Below are 22,173 nucleotides of genomic sequence, written 5' to 3'. Positions count from 1 at the left end.
GTACCATGTGCCAACAAGGGATTCACATGGCGAGTAAGGCGATGATTATGTTACGGTTTGTTCATTTCAAATTGATATCATGGGTATTTTCTTCTTCTTCAATCTTCTAATTAACATCGTCTCATAAAATTAATCGAGACTCTAGAGTCTCAGACCCTTGGGCGGGCCCTGGGCAGCGCCGGCAACGGCGCCCTGGGCAATCCGCACCGTCTTGGCGTCGTCGTCGTGGGCGACGAAGGCGGCCGAGTAGAAGGTGCCGCCGAAGGTGCACCCGCCGTCGCTGAGCTGGACGTTGAGGCGGCACGTGTTGGGCTCCAGGCCGGGGGCCTCGGCCATGCTGCGGTAGGGGATCTTGACGGTGGCCTCCTTGCCGTCCTGGCCGGTGAAGGCGAACTCGAGGCCGGCGTCGAGGGGGATGTCGGCGCAGGCGGACGGGTAGCGTGGGCTGAGGAAGGGCGAGTCCGCCTCGAGGCCGGTGGCGGCGAAGAAGGCGTCTTCGTCGGTCGGGAGGGTCAGGCCCCACGTGCCCGAGTCGACGAGGCAGTCGGGGACCTTGGCGGGGTCGACGGCGGGGATGACGGTCTTCTTGTTGTCGCCCTGGCCGTTGATGTGGGCGGCGCGCACCTCGGGCATGCCGATGTAGTAGTAGCCCTTCTCGGCGCGGGTGAAGCCGGTGTTGGGGACGGTGACGAGGTCGCCGCTGTACTTGCCCTCGGGCACGGCGCCGAAGAGCAGGGTGCCCTTCTGGGGCTCGTTGATGTCGGCGGGCGGGGCGTCGAAGTAAATGGAGAAGACGGAGCTGCTGAGACGGCCCTGCTTGAGCAGCTCGGGGTGGATCTCGGGCCCGCCGCCGACCGAGGGGATCGGGGCCAGGCCCATGATGCTCTTGTCGTAGTGGGCGCCGCTGCAGGTGGTGCTGCGGGCCTTGATGTGGATGAACTCGCAGGTGGCGACCTGGACGTTCTCGATGGCGGGGTAGCCCTCGCCGAAGTTCATGGTGTCGTTGACGGCCGTGGGGCAGTTGATGATCTTGCCGCCGCCGCCGTAGGCGAAGACGGCCTTGCCCTCGTCGTATGGGCCGCTGTGGCTCGACGACTCGGGCCAGTTGAAGGCCGGGTCCACCGTCTGGTTGCAGGGGCCCATGACGCCGAGGTAGGGCGAGCCCGAGTTGACAACGGCGTCGGGCCCGGCGACCCAGTAGCCGTAGCTGCCCGTGTCGACGACGGTGGGGATGGGCTTGGAGCCGGGGGTGCCCCAGGAGACGTTGGCAATGACTTGCTGGTCAATCAGGGGCTGGTAGAACACTGGCATGGCCAGCGTACCGGCGGTGGGAGGAACAGCGACCATCTTGGAACGAGTGTGGTAGTGAGCGAGCGAGTGAGTGGACGGACTGCTGCAAGAAAACGAGAGTAGTAGTGGGAGTTGGCTGGTGGGATGGTGGTTCTTCCTTCTCAGCCTGGGAGCGAAAAGAGCGACTTCACCCAGATGCTATATAGTTCGGCTTCAACTAACGGTCAACCAAGCATTCGGTACCCGGATGCACCATGTGGTACCATCGCGACAGGGTGAGCCCCGTGATAGTGGACCCCCGAGCGCATCACGAACTTTTTTGTCTGTCAAGATTGGTACCGAGCTCCCGAAGAAGCTGAGTCCCGCGATGCGGCAACAGGGATAAGCCTGAGCTGCCTTTTTTTAGAGGCGAAATCCACCAATGGGCGGCCGCTAAGCATCAGGGGCCGAGGGGGCTTTAGTGGGCTTGGGTGGGATTTAGAAGGCTAAGCCGAAGGCTAGGGTGGGCTAGGGCAGTGCCGACGCTACAACCCCTGTGTTTGACGTTTAAGACGGGGCCGGAAATGAGCTTGTCGATGGGTCAGTACCGACCTATGCTATAGTCTCTAATGCACTGCAACACTTGACCGCCATGGCTAATACGAACTTTTGCAATGCGACTCGGTCCCAACACCGAGGACGAGATCGATCCACGATGGCACGGCGCCAACGATAGGGCGGGCGCCGGCAGCTGATCGTTACTATATAAGTAACCTGGTATGCGATCGGTTATCTTGGCTTTTTTTTCCTGCTTCCACGCACAGTTCAGCCTGCATCCCACTTTCAACCCTCGTTTTATTGAAAATGCTGGCACCTACATTCGTTTCGCTACTCCTGGCGTCCGGCCTCGTCTCCGGACTGCCCCAACCCGCCGACAACCTCGTCGAGCACGAGAGGGCCGCCTCCGTCCCGTCATCCTGGCAATTGGTGCGCTCGGCCACCCCCGATGACGTCCTGACGCTGCGCATCGCCGTCAAGGAGCACCGCAAGGTGGACGAGAAGCACATACTGGGCCGCAGCGACCCCAAGTCCCCGCTGTACGGCAAGTACATGAGCGCCGAGCAGCTGCGCGCGCTCCTCCGCGACTCCACCTCGGCCACGGCCCGCAAGGCTTCGTGGGACAAGGTTCAGCGCTGGATCGACGAGCGCAACATCCACGTCGTGCGCGACAGCGACCGCGGCTTCGAGATCAAGATCCGCGCCGCCGAGGCCGAGTCCCTGTTCGGGACCAAGTTCTCCTACTACACCCGCGACGGCGACGACCAGCCCGTCGCCCGCACCGAGGCCTACTCGCTGCCTCTGGGGATCCGCGACGACGTCGACTTCGTCTACCCCACCGTCCACTTCTTCGACGGCGCCAAGGCCCGCGCCGCCGAGGAGTCCAAGCTGGATCGCCGCCAGCATGGCCTCCCCACCGGCCCCTGGGACTGCAGCAAGTACATCTGCCCGGTCAACCTAACCTCCATGTACAACATCGACTACATGCCCGAGACGGCGTCGGCCAGCAAGCTCGCCCTCGGCGGCTTCCTCGAGCAGAACGCCAACCTGGAGGACTTCAAGAACTTTACGTCGCAGTACGGGCTCAGCGACGCCAGCCTCCAGGCCCCCTACACCATCGTCAACGTGAACGGCGCCGAGAACAGCCAGGACGAGGCCAAGGCCGAGCTCGAGGCCCAGCTGGACATCGAGTACAGCACCTCCTTCCTCGGCCCGCTCAACGTGACCTACCACCTGACGGGCGGCCGTCCCCCGGCCCAGGACCAGCCGGGCAACGTCCCCATCCCCGACGAAGACAACCAGCAGGAGCCCTACCTCGAGTACCTCGACTACCTGCTGGCCCAGAACGACATCCCCCAGGTCGTCTCCATCTCCTACACCGACGACGAGCAGGCCGTGCCCCAGGCCTACGCCAACCAGGTCTGCGACCGCTTCTCCTACCTGGCCCTGCGCGGCGTCTCCGTATTGGTGGCTAGTGGCGACGCCGGCACCCAGGGCACCCGCTTCAGCGACTGCAAGGGCCCCGAGGGCCAGTACCGCTTCATCCCCACCTTCCCGGCCTCGTGCCCCTGGGTCACCACCGTCGGCGCCACCACGCGCTGGGGCGGCGTCGCCGGCTTCAGCGCGGGCGGCTTCTCCAACTACTTCCCGCAGCCCGACTGGCAGAAGGACGCCGTGGCCAAGTACATCGCCTCGAGCGACAACACGGGCGTGCCCGAGGACCCCTGGTTCGCCTGGAACGCGTCGGGGCGCGCCTACCCGGACCTGTCCCTGCTCGGCGTCGACTACCTCGTCATCAACCGCGGCATCGCCACCACGGCCAAGGGCACCTCGGCCTCGACCCCCGTCGTCGCCTCCATGATCGCCCTGCTCAACGACATCCGCCTCAGGGCCGGCAAGCCCGTCCTCGGCTTCCTGAACCCGCTCCTCTACGCCGCCGACGTGGCCGAGGGGGCCTTCACCGACATCACCGAGAGCAACATTAACGGCTGCTCCAACGCCGCCCACCAGCAGGCCGGCTTCGCGGCCGCCAAGGGCTGGGACGCCGCCTCCGGGCTGGGCACGCCCGACTTCGCCAAGCTGAGGAAGCTCTTGACTTAAGCGGAGTGGTGTTAGTAGAAGAAAAAGAAAAAGATCGTGAAGAGACGTGACGACATAATGATAAGAGGAAATTCAATGTTATATCTATCTATACCTGCCTGAATATGTGCCTGTCTAAGAAAGAGTGAATCCGTGTCTCTTAAATCGTGACCCCTTGCATCTTGTATCCGTCGAGTCACTCATTCAGAGATACCGGAAATTCCCAAGATATAGTCCACGTATCTGTTCTGAGATACTGGCGAGTAGAAAAGAGGAGAGACCAAGCATCAAGGCCGCAAGGAGTAACCACTTGGATAAAGGGAATGAACCTCAAAAGGTAATTCCTTCCTTACTAAGACTCACATCTGGTTGCCTCGGTACATTTATACATGTACTCAGGCGGGACGTTGCTCGACCATCACATCGCAGTGGGATCCTTTGTTCAGTGAGATGGGTTGCCTGGAGAAATGTCCACAAATGATCCTCATTCCTGACAAAAAGACAAAGCCCGTTTTTCTCAGCAAGGCATTCTGGAGCATACAATGTCATCTACACTGATTTGTTTACAATATGTTGCCGATTCGGCAATCGCAGACCCCAACACCCCCAACTATCCAGACCTCTTCGCCCAGTACAGCCGGCATGACGATGGGCAACTCTTCTTGGACCATCAGTCATTGGGGACTCATGAGCCCGGCGCGCCAGTCAGGACGACGGCCTTTCTTCGGCGTGGAGCATATATTCCAGTACAAGCAGAAGCGCGGCCGCCCCGTCGGCAAGCGCGAGATGGCCGAAAAGCACTACAGACGGGCCGCCGGAACCGTCTTCGTATTGGGAGGCAATCCGCGCGTGGGCAATATCCTAAACATCACTCCGCAACGCCCGTATCCCAAGCTTCCGTCGCACCGCGATCATCACCATCGCGATTGGAAGGGCCAGCGAAACTGGCTTCGCGAGGAGATGGCGTACGGACCTGAGGACTTGACGTACGACGCGGCCACTGGTGGAGCGACGTACAGTGTCAGCAAAGCCCCGAAACGTGAAGCTACTTGGTATTGATTACTTGTGTTGTATCATCACAAGACAGGTGGCAAGGGGCATCGCCGCTGTCTCCAAGAAGTGACTGCATACGCCGCCGATGACTTGGTTAGTGACGTGACGAGAATGGGTGTGATCTCCAGTGCCAATAAGGCTCCCTAGTTTAGAGGCAAAGCTTAGGCAACTGGGTTACATGGGGTGACTGCATTGGAGTATTACGAATGAATAATGGTTGCATTTGTGGTGGCAGGACAACATCAGCCTGAGGCTTATGATACATATTGCGACTAAAAACCACCAGATTCTGATATCTAGTCTGCGACTCAAGCCATGTGATTGAGATTGAATGTTATATGCACTTGCTTGAACCTTGAGTGTGGTGTTGAAGTCATTTGGTAATGCGCCGTGTGTCATTTCTGCGTCGCTAGGATGATGGCCGAGTTGGGTGAATAGTGTCAATGCATTCAGTACCTTCACAGTGCACATATATTCAATTCACTGAGCAGAATATAAAGTCGAACCCAGCTTGACGTATTCACAAGATTTCCTTCCTTTCTCCTGCGCAATTCGTCTTCCCGCCAACCAGTTCCTGGCATCACGATACTTCCAACTCTTACCAAAACCCTCTTCCAGAATTGCTTCAACCTTTTCACAAGTCTGCTGACTCAAGAGCCTCACAGTCTCGACATCCATCTGCATTGCCACGGTCCATCGGGGCATTGTCTCGTTTGTGCGACCTGGCAGCAGGGATGGCGTACAATAGTATGCTTGCAGCCCTGCTGCTTTTCCTTGTACAACAGTACAGTCTTGTTGCCGCCTCATGGGAGAGTCTCCAGGAATCTCCCAAGAACTGGCCCAACGTGCCTGGTTATGGTCCCCAAGTAAGCAAAGTCCAGAACCTGTCAACGAAGGTTTGTGTGTGTACAAGTGCAACTGACTTGGGCTCTGCCGTTCTGCCTAGCCCAATCCTCCTTACATGGTTGATCATCGACACAACTTCTTCAATGCATCTCCCGATAAAGGTAAGGGTTCCGGATCCCATGGAAGTCACGGTTGTGGGGCAATTGACAATGGCTCTAGGAACGCAAGATGGCCCTGTCTGGCAGTACTCGGGCAGCTTCGACAACTTCATGAAGAATCTCCGAGCCGGACACGTCATTCGTGGCGGCGATGGTTCGGGATTGAAACCTACTCATAACACCACACTTTCTTTGCCCAACAGCAAGGCTTCCCACCCGAACCACTCGCCGCGAGCTGACTCGTCTTCGTACTGGTTAACCAGTTTGGGTCCTCTTGGCACTGTGAGTTGACAAGCATCTAAAGTTGACAGGTGTTACTAACAACAAAATCAGCAACCTCATGCCGACCCAGGATACAAGTTCTTTCGTAATGTGGTTGACGACTACGGGGCCGACAACTCTGGAAACACCGACACCACCGAGTGCATCAACGCTGCCATCCAGGACGGGTCGAGATGTGGCAAAGACTGTGGAAGCACCTTCACCAAAGGCGCAATCATCTACTTTCCAGTTCGTCACCCCTTACATAATGTCTAACATTTAATTTAGCATCTTCCTTTGTCATTTTTCGTACTGGTTGGCTAATGTGTAATGTCCAGCCTGGCACCTACACGATTTGCACCCCAATCATCCAGCTCTACTACACCCAGTTCATTGGCGACCCCAATGACCCCCCGACTATCAAGGGATGCGACACCTTCAAGGGAATTGCCATGATTGACACTGACCCATATATCCCGGGGACGTGAGTCCTCCACCTTATACCCGTGTTTGTAACAGAGTACTGACGGCATTGAACAGATCTGGCGACCAATGGTAATTACAACGGCACTTTTACGGTACACGTCTTTTGAGCTCCGTCACTGAGTCTTTATGCAGGTTCGTGAATGAGAATCAATTCTTCCGACATATCCGAAATTTCATTTTCGACCTGACGGATATGCCGCTATCCACGACCGACAATGGCCAGCCCTACGTCCCGACCGGCATTCATTGGCAGGCTGCACAGGCTGTAAGTGGATAGATACTTATGTTTCCTTGCGCGAAACCACGACTGACATTACCCAGACAACTCTACAGAACCTAGTGTTCAATATGCCCAACGCCACGGATGTGAACTCGGCCAGTCACGTGGGCATCTTTATGGAGAACGGTAGCGGTGGCTTTGTCTCAGGTAGGTCTCTTAGCTTGACCCCCGCTATCACTATTAGCTGCTGACTCTTAATACAGATCTTGTATGCCAGTCCAAACCCTCATCACGTTTCAGCGACTCCAGCATACTGACTCAAACAGGTATTTATGGGTGGCGCCATTGGATGGCGAGCTGGTAGGCTTCATCCTTTGCCCTGTTTCTTGCAGAATGTCTTGTCATTGACATTCAACTCCAGGCTCACAACAGTACACGGCTAGGAACATCAAGTTCTATGGCTGTCTGACGTCGGTTCAGATGGTGTGGGATTGGGGCTTCAATTGGCAAGGTGTAAGAACCCTCCCTAATCAGATCCAAGATGTGATCCAAGCCATGCACTAACGAAACTCCCCCAGGTCGAAATACACGGCGGTGCTGTCGGCTTCAACATCAGCGGTCGAGGTGGTGATGGAGGACAGGGTACTGGCTCTGTATCCATAATCGGCAAGTCCATGGGCATCACGGGAAAACGGTTGGCGGGCGTCTAAACTAATTTTATGCAGATTGCGCCATCTTCGATGTCCCTACGGCCATCTTGACGAACGGACTGAACGACTCCCCCAACATTGTTCTGGACAATCTTTTCGTCGACAATGTTGGCGCTGTTGTCGCACAAGACGACAACCGCGTATTGCTCAATGGTAAGTGGCGGATACCTTGTCCCTCTCGGGCGATAGTCGACATGCTGACACGGGTTTGCTCAACCACAGTCGGTAATGGGCCCTATCATATCATACTCTGGGCAGCTGGCCAGCGTTACAATGGCTCCGAGGGCTCCTATCAAGCAGCGCCGGCCGACGCCCCTCCCAAGGGGCAAGGCCTTCTTGAGAACGGAAATCTCTTTGTCAGGTCCAGACCCCAATACGAGGACCTGGACCCCAGCAACTTTCTTGTCGCCACCAACGAGGGCATCTCCAACGACGGCAGCGGAGACCAGGCTGGTGCCATCAACGCCTTCCTGGAGAAGGCAGCGACGGCCAACCAGATTGCGTATTTTCCGGCAGGCATATACCAGGTTGGAAGCACCGTCCTGATTCCCACCGGTTCTCGGGTCCAAGGTTCCAGTTGGTCCCAAATCCAAGGTGCCGGAGTCTACTTTGCCGATATGCACAACCCAAAGGTCATGGTCCAAGTCGGAAACAAAGGCGACGTCGGCAATATCGAGATCGTCGAAATGTTATTTACTGTAGCAGGACCCACCGCTGGTGCGGTGCTCATGGAGTGGAACGTAGCTGCCGCTCAGCAGGGCTCGGCCGCTATGTGGGACTCTCACTTCCGCGTGGGTGGTGCCACAGGAACGGACCTGGACGTGGAGCACTGCCCGAAGTCTGGCGAGGTCAATGGGCAGTGCATCGCCGCTTCGTTGATGTTTCACGTCACTCAACAAGCGTCTGGGTACTTTGAGAACGTCTGGGCCTGGGTTGCTGATCAGTGAGTTCCCATCATGATGTCGATTGGTCAAGTACCGACCATGCTGACCAACAATACAGCGACAACGATTTCAACGTAGTGAGCCTCACCGACAAGACCTCCAACCGGGTCAGCGTGTACGGCGCACGAGGAAGTAAGCTAAACTGCTCCATGGCGGCGACTCGAGTCGATTGCTAACTTCTTCTCTGCAGTGCTCATCGAGTCCGAGGGTCCGTCGTGGTTCTATGGCTCAGGTTCTGAGCACTCGGTGCTGTATAATTATCAATTCTCCAATGCAAAGAATGTCAGTGTCTCTAGTTTTCTGGGGTGTGGTCACTGAGCAGCAGCATTCTTGAAACCTGTCCAGGCTGACATAATTTGGCGCTAGGTTTATATAGGTCATCTGCAGACTGAGGCTCCTTATTTCCAGCCCGAGCCTGTGGCACCTAATCCGTTCCTCCCAGGGAAGAGCTTCGCAGCTGACCCGACGTTTGATGGCTGCACAATATATATCTGCAGGATGTCCTGGGGCATGCGCATCCTTGATTCGACCAACATCACCGTCCATGGGGCAGGTAAGTGATTCTGTTTAATTATACCATCCCAGCTGCACTTACCAACGACCACCAGGTCTATATTCATTCTTCCAGAACTTCCAACAAAACTGCACCGACATGTACAACTGTCAAGAGCGGATCCTGGAAGTACAAAACTCTCAAGACGTTACAATTTTCAATATGTTCACACTTGGAACGGAAAACGTTGCCCTCGGGATTGAGTAAGAATCTTAGCCGTTTTACTGATCTCTGGGTACATTGCTAACACTTGCCGCCCTTGCAGCGGTACCGCAATTCGTCAAAACGATACTCAAAGGTAGGCTTTGGCTATGTTCCGCTTTGGTTTCAGCAATCTAATTGTCAATACAGTGGACGTACCACCGAAGTAAGCATCTGGCTGCCCACCAACGGACAAGATACCCCCAACATTGTCTACGTGGGTCCAGAGATCTGGGCTACTCCGAATGTCTCGTGCCCGCCGCCGTGCATCTTGGTGCTGCCCATAAGCCCGTTATCTACTTCGTCTACCATTGACCCTGGCAACTATACAACAAGCCTGGAGTACGCAGGTCCCGGCACGACCACCGCTCCCAACGGGCAGGTGATAGTAAGTGCATACCTAACAAGAAAGGGCCGTTATATGCTAGATGTTTTCTAACTCTAGTGTTACAGACGACAATCATTATCGCCACTACCATTGTTACCATTGACATTCCTCTGTAAGTGTCTCACCTCCCAGACCAGGTTTGTGCATGATTGCTGACAAAAGCAAAACCAAAGCTTGACGATTGGCGGAATGCCATATTACAACCTGAACATCACCTCGACAGCAACTGGTGGTGGTTTGCTGGCTGAACCCAGTGTTGATATTCCCCCCGTCGGCGTGCCGTTACCTGATGGCAAAGGTGGTACCACCACCCGCAGCGTGGCCCTCCCGCCTTGGCCCAAGGTGAGCCAGGGCCCGCCCGATGGACCTGGATGGACAGCCTCTAGCGACCCTTTCGCCATCCTACCGCCAACTACCAGCACCAGCGCCAGGCCCGTGACTTTCTTCACTCCCTATTCTACCTTCATATCCGTGTCAGGACCAACGGTGACCACGATCCACTTGCCGCCCGACCTCATCCCGACAACGACGGTCGCCTGTCCTCCTGTCACAGAGCTGACGTTTGCGACACCCAAGACGACGTTTACCCTCGACCCCGATCTTCAGGCCACATACACGATCGGCTACGAGTGCCCGCGACTCCAAACGTACACCTTCCTGGATATCTTTAGCGGGTATTGGAATCTCGACTGCAGTTTTGTCACTTCTTTCCATTGGCCCACACCCACCCCGACGCTGGATCCCAACAAGGATCCTCTTGTGTTGCCGCCCATGGCCATCACTTTCCCGGGGGGCTCGGGAGGAGCACCGTCCACGGCATTGTCTATACAGGGCTTCGGAGGAGGAGTGGAGCCCACCACCATAGTCTTGGGAGGGCTTTCGGGAGAAGTGCCGCCCACCACAGTAACCTTTGGCGGAGGCATCTCGACCCCGACGGTGCCCGCGACGACATCTATGACCTTCATCTTCGGCAACACGGCGGGGGGAGCACCGCCCACCACCGTGAGCATCGGAGGAGCCGTGGGTGGACAACTGCCCGCCACCTTGACCATAGGCGGGGCGCCCGCCCCCGGCGGCCACCCGCAGTCCACGGCCGTGACGTTTGGGATACCCACGTTTTGGCAAGTCCCATTGCCCACCACCCTGACGTTGGGCGTGGGATTCCTCGACACGACCTTGACCTTGGGCGGTGGGTACATCCTAGGAGACATCCCCGTCGCAAACCTCGCCACGACCCTCACCTGGAATGGAGTGAACGGGAGAGGGTTTGATCCTACGACATTCGCCCTGGAGGGTGGCTTTTTCGCGGGTGCAACAACGATGACGCTGGTAGAACCCACCACGGTGACCTTTACGGGTGGCTTTTGGGACTGGGGGCTGGAACCCACGCCGACGCCGACGAAGGTGTGTGCTTCCAGACATACACAGCCCATCACCAAACCCCCGTACCTCAGTGTATCATCTAACTTTCTTCTTGTAGGGGGGTTCCACTCCGTCAGGGCCGTTGCCCTTCTGGAATTTCTGGCCTTCGGGAGAAATCGTAGCAATCCGCGCGGACGACCCCACGCAATCTGAAGATGGAACCACGGATTCAGATTGCCATTGGTTCTTTGTTTTCAAGGTAACCACCCCCAGAACTTTCCCATTAAAGGGGTCCCTTTTTTCGTGCTAACCCCTTCGCTTCCAGATCTGCTCGATTAAGGTCAATGGTATCAACATCAATCTTTCTGGGTTCAGACTCAGACTCCCTCCCGGGATCTACCCCCCGTAAGTCAAACCTCCTTGAGTAGAGTTGCTGCTGTGAAAGGTGTCTGACCAAGTCTTGCTGGGGCGTTACACAGTGGACCGCCGCCACTTGACCATTTCAAGTTCCCGAAGTTAGGCACGTACAAGTTCAAGGGCAAGCTTCCGCCATGGCCCAAAATCACGTAGGTGGAACATTTGCATCCCCCCTCTCCCTTCCTCGTCTTTGCATCATAGACTGATAAAGTATTACTGACCCCTGTGTAGCATCGGCTGGGACCACAAACTGACGTACTCGGACGACCGCTCCACGAGCTGCCAGACCCAGACGGCCGAGCTGTGCACCATAACGACCTCTGTCACCGTCGAGTCCGGTACGACGCGCAGGTCCACCATAACGGGGGAATGTGACACCATCGAAGGATGCTCCGCGGTACGTATGATATGTCTCGGTTAATTCGACGAATCATTTTGGTATAGGGTGGCACATTGTCCCCATGTACCGTGACGCTAATACGTAACTCGGCTGCAGACCGACACAAATGTGGGGGCGACAGTCACGTCGACTGCGCCATCCAGCTCGCCCACTTCGACAAGCAAGGGCAGTACGTCCAGCGAGTCCAGCATATCAAGTACTTCAAGCACATCCAGCACCTCGAGCACCACCTCCAGCACATCTTCCAGCAGCGCCTGCCAGCCTACAGCAAGTGGAAATATGCTTGTAAGTGCAATATGATCTGCCGCAAGAGTTCCCTCGCAGCGCTCCATCCTCCAAGAACTATATGCTAATTTCTGTCCGCAGAACGTAAAACAACTCCCAGCCAAACCTAGATCTCGACACGGGGAAATGGATCAAAAAACAGTGTGCTGACCCCGGACTACGTAGGTTTGCTTCAACGATGCGATCGTCTTTCCCACAGATCCCGGCAATGTCGGGGAGATCCCGGACATCCTGGCCAACTACTCCGGCAAATACAAAACGGTGGAGGCCCTTGGCTATACCGGCTTCTATTGGATCCCCGGGCTCGACACGTTGACATACGAGGCTTTGCAGCAATCGGTCAGTAAATCCCTACACGCCGGGCGCTAGATCGACCGCTAACAATCTGTTTCTTGTACGCAGCCCGATGTCGACGGAGTGAGCTACTACGAGCAAAGAAATATGAACCTGCCAGATGAGCCGAAACAAGAACCGACGCCAGAGGGTCCCGTCCTCAACTATGACCTTAGCGACCCCGGCGATAATACGACGCTCCGCGTTCCTCGAAACAGAAGCTCTCCATTCTGGGAGACCGGTGTTGACTCTCTACCCAAGGGGCAGGCCTTGTGCGGCCAAGATAGTTATTCATGCGAAAGCCCACGGAATCCCCCGTGGTACAAATTCTGGTGGGACACTGAGGGTGGGTGGGACAACGACGAAAATGATGGCTGGACAGTCTATGTCACCGGCGAAAACGGGACCTGGGACAACCATGTGGTGCGTATCATGCGGTCCTGTTCCGAGTACACGGTCTTGACGTAGTTGACTGACGCATCCGGATCGGACCACAGGAGTTAAGGAATGCGCGAATCAGTAATCTCATCAACGGGATGACACTCCCCCACCCACTGAACGGACCAAACCTTGAACCATATCTTTCCCACGGAACCGGCGTCGTAGCACACATCAACGGGGCCTATCTAGGCACCTGCAAGAAATGCCGAGTCATTTGGACCGAAGACCTCGACTGGCAGGGTTACCCCGCCTACGTCGTCCGTGCCGATTTGATCTCGGAGCTTTACATGATATACTACAGCGTGCACAGCAATGGCGGCTCACTGCTAAACAAAGCTGTGGTCAATATGAGCTGGAAATGTAAGTTGCGCTCCCGAGAAGCATTCGGGAAGGGCGGATGGAACCATGGGTTTGGTGCTAACCGGTCTCGGTTGCAGACGAGTCCCCGCATCCCGAACCAGCCCTGCTCCGAAGCTTGAGTAAGTCAGCCCACGGCTCTCCTTCGACCTTGGACAGAAGCCTAACAAGACGATACCAGAGTACATCATGGACAGACTCGAGGCCGTCGGCGTCGTGATGGTGGTCGCGGCTGGCAACAGCGCGCGTGAGAACGGGAGACAGCCCGACGCATACCCAGCAAGATTCGGCAGCCCGAGCGCCGCCTGGAACCCCTTCGGACAGCTGAAGAGTTTGATCGTCGTCGGCGCCACGGACATCAACGGGACCGAACCGGAATGGGGTCAATCAGCCGCCTGGATAACAACATACGCACCAGGCGAAGAAGTCAGAATCCCAATAGACCCGGCCATACCTGGCACCAACGGCCGTAGTTACAGAGTAGACAACGGAACATCCTACAGTACGGAACTCCTCCCCACGACGGATATTCAAGGTCTCGTAGAAAGCTAACACTTTGCCTGTTCGCGTTGTAGGCGCGCCGCAGGTTGCCGGAATCGCCGCGTATCTGCGTTCCCTGCCGGGTCCGTTCCACGAGCCCCTGAAGAACCCCAGAAACGTCAAGAAGATGATCGCTTTCTTAGCTCGCCGCTACACCCGTTTCACCGACGCGGGCGTCTTGGTACCGGTACCGGATGACCAGAAACGGCCCGTGGCCTGGAACGGCCAAGTTCAGGTCTGGAACGAGACGCAGCAAAAGGCCATCAGCTACAACTGCTTGAAAGACTGGGACACGCGGGAAGACTGGGACGCCAACGGAGCATGCGACGGCCTCGACCCCGACATGAGAAACATGGGCCCGGGCGAGTCGGTGCTAAGCTGCGGCGGCCCCCCTCCACGGAACCGACGGAATCGACGGACGCAAAACGACGACGGCGACGACGCGGGCTCGTGCCCTGTGGATCCCATCGATCCCGGTGTGCAGTACATCACTTTCGCGTCGGCCTCGGTGGCCCAGCCCACGTGCTCAGCCGCCGGGGGCTGCGGCGGCACGGTATGCAGCGGGTACTACTGCGGCGCCAGCCCGACGGGGACGCCGCCCGACCACCAGGACCCCCAAGACCCGGAGAACGGCCAGCCCGTGCCCTCGAGCACCGTGACGCGCAGCTGGAGCACGGAGCCTGCCACGCCCACCGAGCTCACCACCTGGTACCCGACGACGGCAGCCACGACGACGTCCTCGACATCAACCGTCCCCAGCATCACCCCCAGCACCACCACGACCGCGCCGTCGCCGACCCCGACCTGCGACGACCAGTGCAAGCTCGACAACGGATACCCCTGCACCTGCAACGAGGACGGCTGCGACGACAGCTCGCCCGCCTGCTGCTCCGACGCGAGCTGCCCCGACTGCTACTGCAGCGACACGGGCTGCGACGCCAGCTCGCCCAAGTGCTGCGCGACCGACTCGTGCGCCTGGTCCTGGACCGGCGGCGGCGGCGGCGACAAAGCCGCCGCCATCTCGCGCCAGCTCCGCGACCGCCTCGCCGCCGTCGCCAACTCGTCCACGGCCGTCTACGGCCTGCGGTCCCACACCAATACCAGCAGCGGGTCGTGGCATCTCGCCGGTTACAACGGCCGTCTGAATCCCGCCAGCGTCTGCACCGAGGCGGCGACGTGGTCCCTGGCGCTCAACGCCGGCGACCGCCCGTCGTCCGGCCTGCAGACCTGGTACACAGAACTGACCGCCTTCAACGACACGTGCAGCTACCTCGCGGCCGTCGACAACTACACGAGCGTCGCGGCGGGCGCCAAGGTCGGGGCCCTCGCTTGCCGTCGCTGGGCTACGGCGGACTGCTACCGCGCCAACCACACCGACGTGCACGACTGCGGGACGGACAAGGTGGCGGAGGAGCTGGTGTGCCAGTGGTAGCGAGATACCTGTATTTTACTTCTTGCTCCAGTCAAGGACCGTCTACCTGCTGGCCGAGAAAGAGGTTGCTGCTTGTGCGGATAATAGGGATGGATGGACAGGGCGCTTGCCAATCGTTGCCTGTGCGCTTTGTAGTCGACTTCACCGCCCTCTCATTTGTGACTACTGTTCTAGTCTAGCTACACAATTCATTTGCTTTGTTTTACATCTGAATAATTTTCACTGTATTAATCGCGTGATCATAGGAGCCTGTAGATATGATGGCCTAGTACAAGAAAAACGAGTCTGCCGTCAGCATAATCTGCAAATACACCACCCCGTTTGGACCTATAGGTAAATCATGCACGCAAAATGGCGAATGACGATGCTTCCAGGCCCTGGTTAGTTGCGAACTGATATTCATCAAACTTTGCTTCAAGGGGTGGTTTTATCTCCATCAAGGTTTGTGGCGCCAACCGCGTCAACCCCTGTCGTGCTCAACTTCGGACGAACTCTTGACAGCGTAGGTGGATAACTAGTGCAAGTCCTTATTTCAACGACAAGCCAGTGGTAACCAAGTAACCACGGACGATTCCTCAGGAGGAGTTTTACTAGGACCTCATGTCTCTTTGGGAGGCTATTCCCAGATCGCACACTGCAAACAACCATGGTGGCTAAGGGGGCGAGCAAGCCAAGTGCGCCCATGTCAAGTTTGCTCATCCCGGCGTGGGTGAAAGGGGAGGCTTAAACCTAGTTCGGAACGCTCCCCGGCTCGGAACCGTTCCGAAGCCCAAGCCGCGTCACTCTCGGGACGACCCCGAATCATCCCCTGGACTTACTCAAGTGGACGCAAACGATGAGGATGGATTACCAAGCTGATGGTCACTAGCCGGAACATCGCAATAACATCGGACTTATGTATTTCCTATGAGCATCGGGTATGCTATTTGACAGAATGAAACTTATACTAATAACAGCAAACGATCCGTGATGTCAACAATGAAGCATAGCCTCGTGGGTTACCATCAAGGTGATAGCGACAAGAGTTCCCCAAGCCAAGAAGCCCTTCAGGCTATCCCAGTGTGTGCACCCAAGGGTCCATCAATAGACCTGCTGGCTTTGGCCTATCGGCCGGATTAATTGCCATGGCCGCATTCAAGAATGCGACAAATTTTGCCTTCACGTCCTGGGGCAGCCCCGGGGTGTACCACTCCGACATCAGATTGTGGTCGGCATCCCACTCGTCTACATACTTGAACTTGCGTTTCTTACCAAACGTGCGCCCCACTGTGTCCGGACTCCACTTGTCTAGGTTGGCATCCGACTCGTCCACATCCTTGACCTTGCCATCCTTATCAAATATGCGCCCCACTCTGTCCGGATCCCCCTTGTCTAGCAATGCCTTCGGAAACGGGCCCAGCAGATGCTCAATCTCGGCCAAATGCTGTCCCAGCTTGTAGGGCCCGTCCGGTGCGGTCAGGCCGATGAACATGCGCACATCTCGGTACATCTCGAGAACGGTGGCACCCACGCTCCAGACGTCCGCCGCCGGACCCCAGCCGGCTCCGAGCAGGACTTCGGGGGCACGTAGGGTGACGGGCTGGATCACCTCGCATAGGTGGTAGTCGGTCCAGCAGGAGAAACCCCAGTCGCCAAGAACAATGTCGATCTCGTCGACTCGATCGTCGGGTTGGAAGGAGTAACGGGAAAGAGGGCGGCTGGGGATGACAGTGTACTGTCCCTCCGATCTGTTCTGTTGGACTGTATCTTGCGCAAGATAACCATTTTCGATGCGGGAGTAGGTCTTCATTTTCACGAAGATGTTGCTTGCCTGGATATCTACATTGCGGATTAGTATTAGCCGAGGTCGACATGCGGCGTGGAAAGCACTTGCCGGTGTGGATTACCCCGAATTTGTGGGCGTAGTCGAGGGCCAGCAGTAGCTGGGTCGTGATGCGCCGCATCACTTCAGTTGGGATCATCAAGTCCTCGAACCGTGCTCCGTACATCAGCATACTCTCGCCGCAAAGCTGGAACACCAGGCACACATGGGTTCCGTTGGGGCCCTTGTGCTCAAAGTCATCTTCGAGATGGCAAATGAACTCGTATCCCCTGCGCATTGGGTTTCCGTATCTCAAGTGGCGCAGGATCTCCCGCTCGTAGATATCTTTCTCGGCCCCATAGCACTCTGCACTGAGGACCTTGAGGGCTCGGAATTCGGAGGAACCACCTTTCCTAGATGGTATTCAGTCGTCTTCGCCTCGCTTGGTGTTTGGAAACAATGATGGTCTCCAACTTACGTTGCTTTGCCATCGCGAACAAGCCAGACGGTTGAATACCCGCCGTAGCCAATCTTGCTCAGGACCTCATATCTGTCATGGTAGATGTCGCCGATGTAAACAGGATGAAAGCCGCCCAGTCGGTATGCCTGACTTCCTTCGTCGAGTACTTCCTGGCTGTCTGTGGCCAACGTCTGCGAAGGCTTGGCGGAAGACGACATGTCGAGATACTTGTGGTGGGAAAGATGTAAAGCAAGGAACCAAAAATAGCAGAAAAGCTGATGAATCGCAGAAAAGCTGGTGAGTCCCAGAAAAGTTGATGAATCCCAGAAAAGCTGATGAATCGCAGAAATCAATGGTACGCAAGGCCCAAACATGAGTAGCAAATGTTTTGGGGCGGGGTGTTAAGGCTGGCAGAAAGTGGCAGCAGCTTGATCCCCTGCGTGGTTGCCAGTTTGGTGATAAACACGAAACAAGCAGGCGCGATTGTGAAATGTCCTACGAAGCGATGCCGCTCAAACAAAGCACAAGGCTCTTCAACGTATGGGGACAGAAAAGCATACGGAAAAAGCAGCCTCAATGCTGCTAGCTTTCGACAAACTGAGAAGCACCATAACGTCGTGGTTCTCGAAAATTGTACCGACGTCGGGTACACAGACCCTAGAAAGCGAAGCAACTCGGCCGATCTTGCTGCCATGGTATCCTCCCAAACAGACTCGAGAGGCATGGCATCAGCAATTGTTCGATGCAGACCCCAGCAACGGCAAGCACATGGGACCTTCCCGCTCCCAGCCCATCCATCATGTGGCACTTTCTTTTTACAGCAGCCCAGTGCCTCGCACAAAACGTCACGACAAAACACGTCAATCGGAACGGGCTTGCCTGCTATGCTAAGTCTCCCTCATGTTGGCCACATTTTGCTCTACAGCCTGTCGCTGGGAACAATCTCTTTCCTTGCTCAAGCCAAAACATAGGTGAAAATCAGGATGCTAATCAGTCGCGCTTCTGCCACTCTCTCGCTACGACGGTATGATGAGTCACTGACAAGTCTGTCTTGGATCACGTTATGCAATCCCTAGGAAAGGAAACTGGTTCGACTTGATCCTGCTCTGCTTGCACTTGATGATGCCTTGTATGATATGCTACAATGCTCTTCCTGTTGTGGTTAAGTCTACAGGTACTAAACATGCAGGGTAATCAGAAGATCCCTCATATTCTAGGCGCCCATCACATTTCGCTCCTTCCTCGGCCGATTAAGGGTAACAATTCTCACTGCTAGTTGAATGCGCAGTTTTGGGGAGACAAAAAGAGAAATTGCAAAAGATAAAGTTTAATGCCCTCACGCCGGATTGAACGGCGGACCTTTGCATGGACTCTGGCGGGTAACGCGCCTGTTACGAGTGCAACGCTCTACCACTGAGCTATAAGGGCTAGTAACCTGATTAGTGGGTCGACTTTTTATTGAGCCATGAGAACCGTTTGGAAAGCACGTCACGCAAAACACATGGGTCGGAACGGCGCGCATCCGCAGCCCGCTCAGCCGTCAGTAGCTGGTAACAATAGGTTTTCTAGCCCGGACTACCATAGATCGGCTCCTGGCAGTCCTACCATACGGCGGGACGATGGAGGTCGACAAGCCTATCTTGATTGATCTAAACTATCGGCAGCAAAAGGTGGTGGTGGTTTGGTCCAATCTGATCCTGCTTTGCTTGCACTCGTTCATATGCAAATAGTTGCATTGATTGTCGCTCAACCCCCAGTATGTCCCTCATCGTGGCCTTCCTATCAGATCAAATCTCCTTCGCAAGCTATAAAGGTAACTCTATCATCAGCATATGCCTACGGACCTGGGACGGTTGAACAAGATGCACGGGGATTGATATCTCACTTTATACCCGCGGAGTGTTTGAACTGTTGCCTGCGGCATTCTGTGTACCATTACTGGCATCGCTACTCATGTTGCAATGGACCTGCGTGACTCCGGCAGGGCTCACAACTACACTGTGTGCTTGAGTGAAAGGGCTGAGAGCGAGAAGAAAGAACGTGGCAAGAACATTGCGATGCATTTTGGCTTGAGGGGGGTTCTTGGGCGAGTGGAATTGGCTGTATCTTTGTGATATGGGGCAAGAAAGAGAGAAAAGTATAAAGCTGAATTGAAATGCTGAAGTCCGGCTTCAGAATGTAAAATGTATGTTGGTGTAAGTTGGTGAAGGCAGTAACGGGTTTGGAAGAATGCCTGTGGGCTAACGGGCTGTTACTTATAGTCGCTAGTTCGTATCTGATCATCCAAAGAGCACACGCCTTACCAGGCCTTCGCATTGGACGTTCCATAACTAAACTGTTGCCAGGCAAGCAAGGCTGTTGTTTCATAGCGTGTGATTAGTATCAAGGGTAAGGACTGTGCCTCCTTCGAAAAGATCGGCTATATGGTGCGTGAATCTTCCACGTATTTTGTGTAGGCCACGAATGGATGCGAGAGAGCTGCTTCATGTGGGACTGCTCCCATGCCACGTAACCATGCCGAGGTGTTATCCAGACACTGATGCATTCCGTACCGAACCAAAATTTACAATTTCTCGGGCCGCTACTCTCCATTGCCTGATCAACTCAAGAAGATGCCACGGTTTCACCCACCCCCGTAACGTCAGTTCAGCTTTTGTGAGATAAAGATTCTGGAGGCTACGGAGATGATGCGAAGTGTAGTTGAAACCCGCAATCCAAGCGCGATCCGACTTGTCGGGACGGGGCCCTAGTTTTGATTGGTTTCCCGCATCCCAGAGGAGTCGTATGGCAACCAATCAGTGAGCCCGCCCGCATGCGCCGCGTCAATACTACCTACTGAAAGCTGCACTGTGGTTCCGGAGAGACAATTCGGCTGGTCAACGGTGCATTCGGAGGAACTCACGCGTTACACGGAACTCCTGTCGGCAACTTGGCAGGTAGGAAGGATCATGCTTCATTTCACTCGCACATCCTGGCAGAATTTCAAGTGGACGTTTGAGATGAGTTCGGGTCGCCCACTTGCAATTTGCGTTTCACCGGCCGCACACGCCGGATTGGGAAGAGGCTCTGGCCGGCCACATCGGGACTCTCGGCTGATTCCGGAAAATGTTGACTTTCCAATGAGGAGGCGTCACGTGTTTGGATCCACTATCTGGGTCGAGCCTCGGATCTTTGAATGGATCCCGCTTCGCTTCCTGTCTCTGCCCCAGGTGTTACATCAGTACTCCGTACGGCGATCTCCTTGAATACCCAACTGACACAGTCGCTAATACCAAGTTCACCCACTTTTCCCAAGATGGCGCCGATCCGTGTTGGTTTCATCGGTCTGTCCAAGACTGGCTGGGCCCCCGTATCACATCTGCCCTATCTCAAGCAGACGGACAAGTTCGAGATCGTGGCCATCCAGAACAGCTCGGTGGAGAGTGCCCAAGAGGCAATCAAAATCCATGGTTTGCCCGAGTCTACAAAGGCTTACGGTAGTCCCGAAGGTCAGTTGCCACTTTCGACTGTATGACTTTTATCCAGTCTCTGACCCAGGTCTCCAGATCTTGCCAACGATCCCAACGTCGACTTGGTCGTTTGCAGCACTCGTGTTGACCGACACAACGAAGGTATCGTCCCTTCGTTGAAGGCCGGCAAGGATGTCTACGTCGAGTGGCCCCTGGGCAAGAGCCTGGCGGATGCCGAGGAAATCGCAAGCCACAAGAAGCAGGGCTCGGCTGTCGTGGGCCTCCAAGCACGACAGGCTCCCATAATTGCCACCGTCAGAGACTTCATAGAGTCCGGTAAGCTTGGGGAGGTGCTCAGTAGCACGTGCTCCGGCTATGGCATGATGGGAGGCGATGTGGCGATGGAGGCCTATGCCTACTTTGCCGACAAGAGCGTCGGGGGCAACTTGCTCACCATCCACAGCGGACACACGCTCGACTGGGTTCAACAAGGTAAGGCCAATCCAAATACTTTCCATTGGCGGGAATTGACTGACAGTGCCACCTGACAGGACTGGGGTCGACTTTTGAGCCCGCTAAAAGCAACGCCCTGTTGACCGTCCGTCGTCCCTTTGTCAAGTTGACCAAGGCGGACGGCACCGTCATCTCGAACCAGCACCCCCAGACCGCCGAAGACACCATCTTCATCAACGGCGTGCTGGTAAATTCTATCCCCGTCCAGTACACGTTGCGAGGCGGAAACCCGTTCAAGGGGGCCCCTGCCCTGGACTGGCGCATCCTGGGCACCAAGGGCGAGCTTCGGGTGACAGCATCGGGAGTCTTCCTGCAGATCGGCTACCCGGATCAGAAGATCGAGTTCTTCGATGCCGCGGCCGACCAGGTTACCGAAGTCCCCATCAAGGCGGATGAGTGGGACAAGCTGCCGATCCCGGCGAGGAATGTAGCTAGAGTGTACGAAGGGATCGCGGGGGATGAGGAAGCCAAGCAGCACTTGTGTGACTTTGCTGATGCGATTGAGAGGCACCGGTTCCTGGAAAGCCTGGACTCTTGAGAGCAACACGGACGCTGGAAGATACGAAGACAGAGCCTGGCAGAGAATGAAGTTCAAGTAACACAGGTCGGTAGTTAATAGAAGGATGTACCACGTGTCCCCGCCCGGCGTCCCGGACG

The 22,173-nt window shown here is 56.0% G+C and overlaps 6 protein-coding genes across 6 annotated transcripts; 4 read left to right on the top strand and 2 right to left on the bottom strand.

Moving 5' to 3' along the window:
* Positions 1–141: 141 nt before the first annotated feature.
* Positions 142–1,347, bottom strand: PG985_005335 (aspartic-type endopeptidase (OpsB); the record flags this gene model as incomplete). Its single annotated transcript, XM_066825104.1, has 1 exon — positions 142–1,347. The coding sequence occupies one exon, from the start codon at positions 1,345–1,347 to the stop codon at positions 142–144; it is 1,206 nt and encodes a 401-aa protein (XP_066688264.1).
* Positions 1,348–2,133: 786 nt separating this feature from the next.
* PG985_005334 (tripeptidyl-peptidase sed4) lies at positions 2,134–3,927 on the top strand (the record flags this gene model as incomplete). The annotated part of the gene is made up of 1 exon (XM_066825103.1): positions 2,134–3,927. One exon carries the CDS (start codon positions 2,134–2,136, stop codon positions 3,925–3,927), a length of 1,794 nt encoding a protein of 597 aa, XP_066688263.1.
* Positions 3,928–4,476: 549 nt separating this feature from the next.
* Positions 4,477–4,965, top strand: PG985_005333 (uncharacterized protein; the record flags this gene model as incomplete). The annotated part of the gene is made up of 1 exon (XM_066825102.1): positions 4,477–4,965. The coding sequence occupies one exon, from the start codon at positions 4,477–4,479 to the stop codon at positions 4,963–4,965; it is 489 nt and encodes a 162-aa protein (XP_066688262.1).
* A 728-nt stretch (positions 4,966–5,693) lies between these two features.
* On the top strand, positions 5,694–15,293 carry PG985_005332 (glucan 1-3-beta-glucosidase; the record flags this gene model as incomplete). The annotated part of the gene is made up of 32 exons (XM_066825101.1): positions 5,694–5,825; positions 5,906–5,966; positions 6,025–6,245; positions 6,297–6,473; positions 6,563–6,708; positions 6,765–6,779; positions 6,843–6,975; positions 7,032–7,137; positions 7,194–7,256; positions 7,352–7,443; positions 7,509–7,572; positions 7,656–7,793; positions 7,863–8,583; positions 8,643–8,716; positions 8,775–8,866; positions 8,951–9,137; positions 9,193–9,340; positions 9,403–9,435; positions 9,489–9,726; positions 9,792–9,838; positions 9,900–11,130; positions 11,207–11,347; positions 11,414–11,493; positions 11,568–11,654; positions 11,737–11,843; positions 12,002–12,190; positions 12,390–12,529; positions 12,593–12,946; positions 13,021–13,324; positions 13,402–13,443; positions 13,503–13,823; positions 13,897–15,293. 32 exons carry the CDS (start codon positions 5,694–5,696, stop codon positions 15,291–15,293), a joined length of 7,281 nt encoding a protein of 2,426 aa, XP_066688261.1.
* A 685-nt stretch (positions 15,294–15,978) lies between these two features.
* PG985_005331 (uncharacterized protein) lies at positions 15,979–17,772 on the bottom strand (the record flags this gene model as incomplete). The annotated part of the gene is made up of 4 exons (XM_066825100.1): positions 15,979–16,101; positions 16,363–17,103; positions 17,180–17,507; positions 17,573–17,772. The coding sequence occupies 4 exons, from the start codon at positions 17,770–17,772 to the stop codon at positions 15,979–15,981; spliced, it is 1,392 nt and encodes a 463-aa protein (XP_066688260.1).
* A 3,077-nt stretch (positions 17,773–20,849) lies between these two features.
* PG985_005330 (oxidoreductase) lies at positions 20,850–22,054 on the top strand (the record flags this gene model as incomplete). Its single annotated transcript, XM_066825099.1, has 3 exons — positions 20,850–21,042; positions 21,100–21,495; positions 21,555–22,054. The coding sequence occupies 3 exons, from the start codon at positions 20,850–20,852 to the stop codon at positions 22,052–22,054; spliced, it is 1,089 nt and encodes a 362-aa protein (XP_066688259.1).
* Between the last annotated feature and the right edge of the window lie 119 nt (positions 22,055–22,173).

The sequence above is a fragment of the Apiospora marii genome (assembly GCF_038362585.1).
Source record: "Apiospora marii strain CBS 49790 chromosome Unknown utg000003l_segment0_segment0, whole genome shotgun sequence".
NCBI lineage: Eukaryota > Fungi > Ascomycota > Sordariomycetes > Amphisphaeriales > Apiosporaceae > Apiospora > Apiospora marii.
The sequence above is the reverse complement of the archived record's forward strand: the minus strand, read 5'-3'. Positions and strand labels throughout refer to the sequence as shown.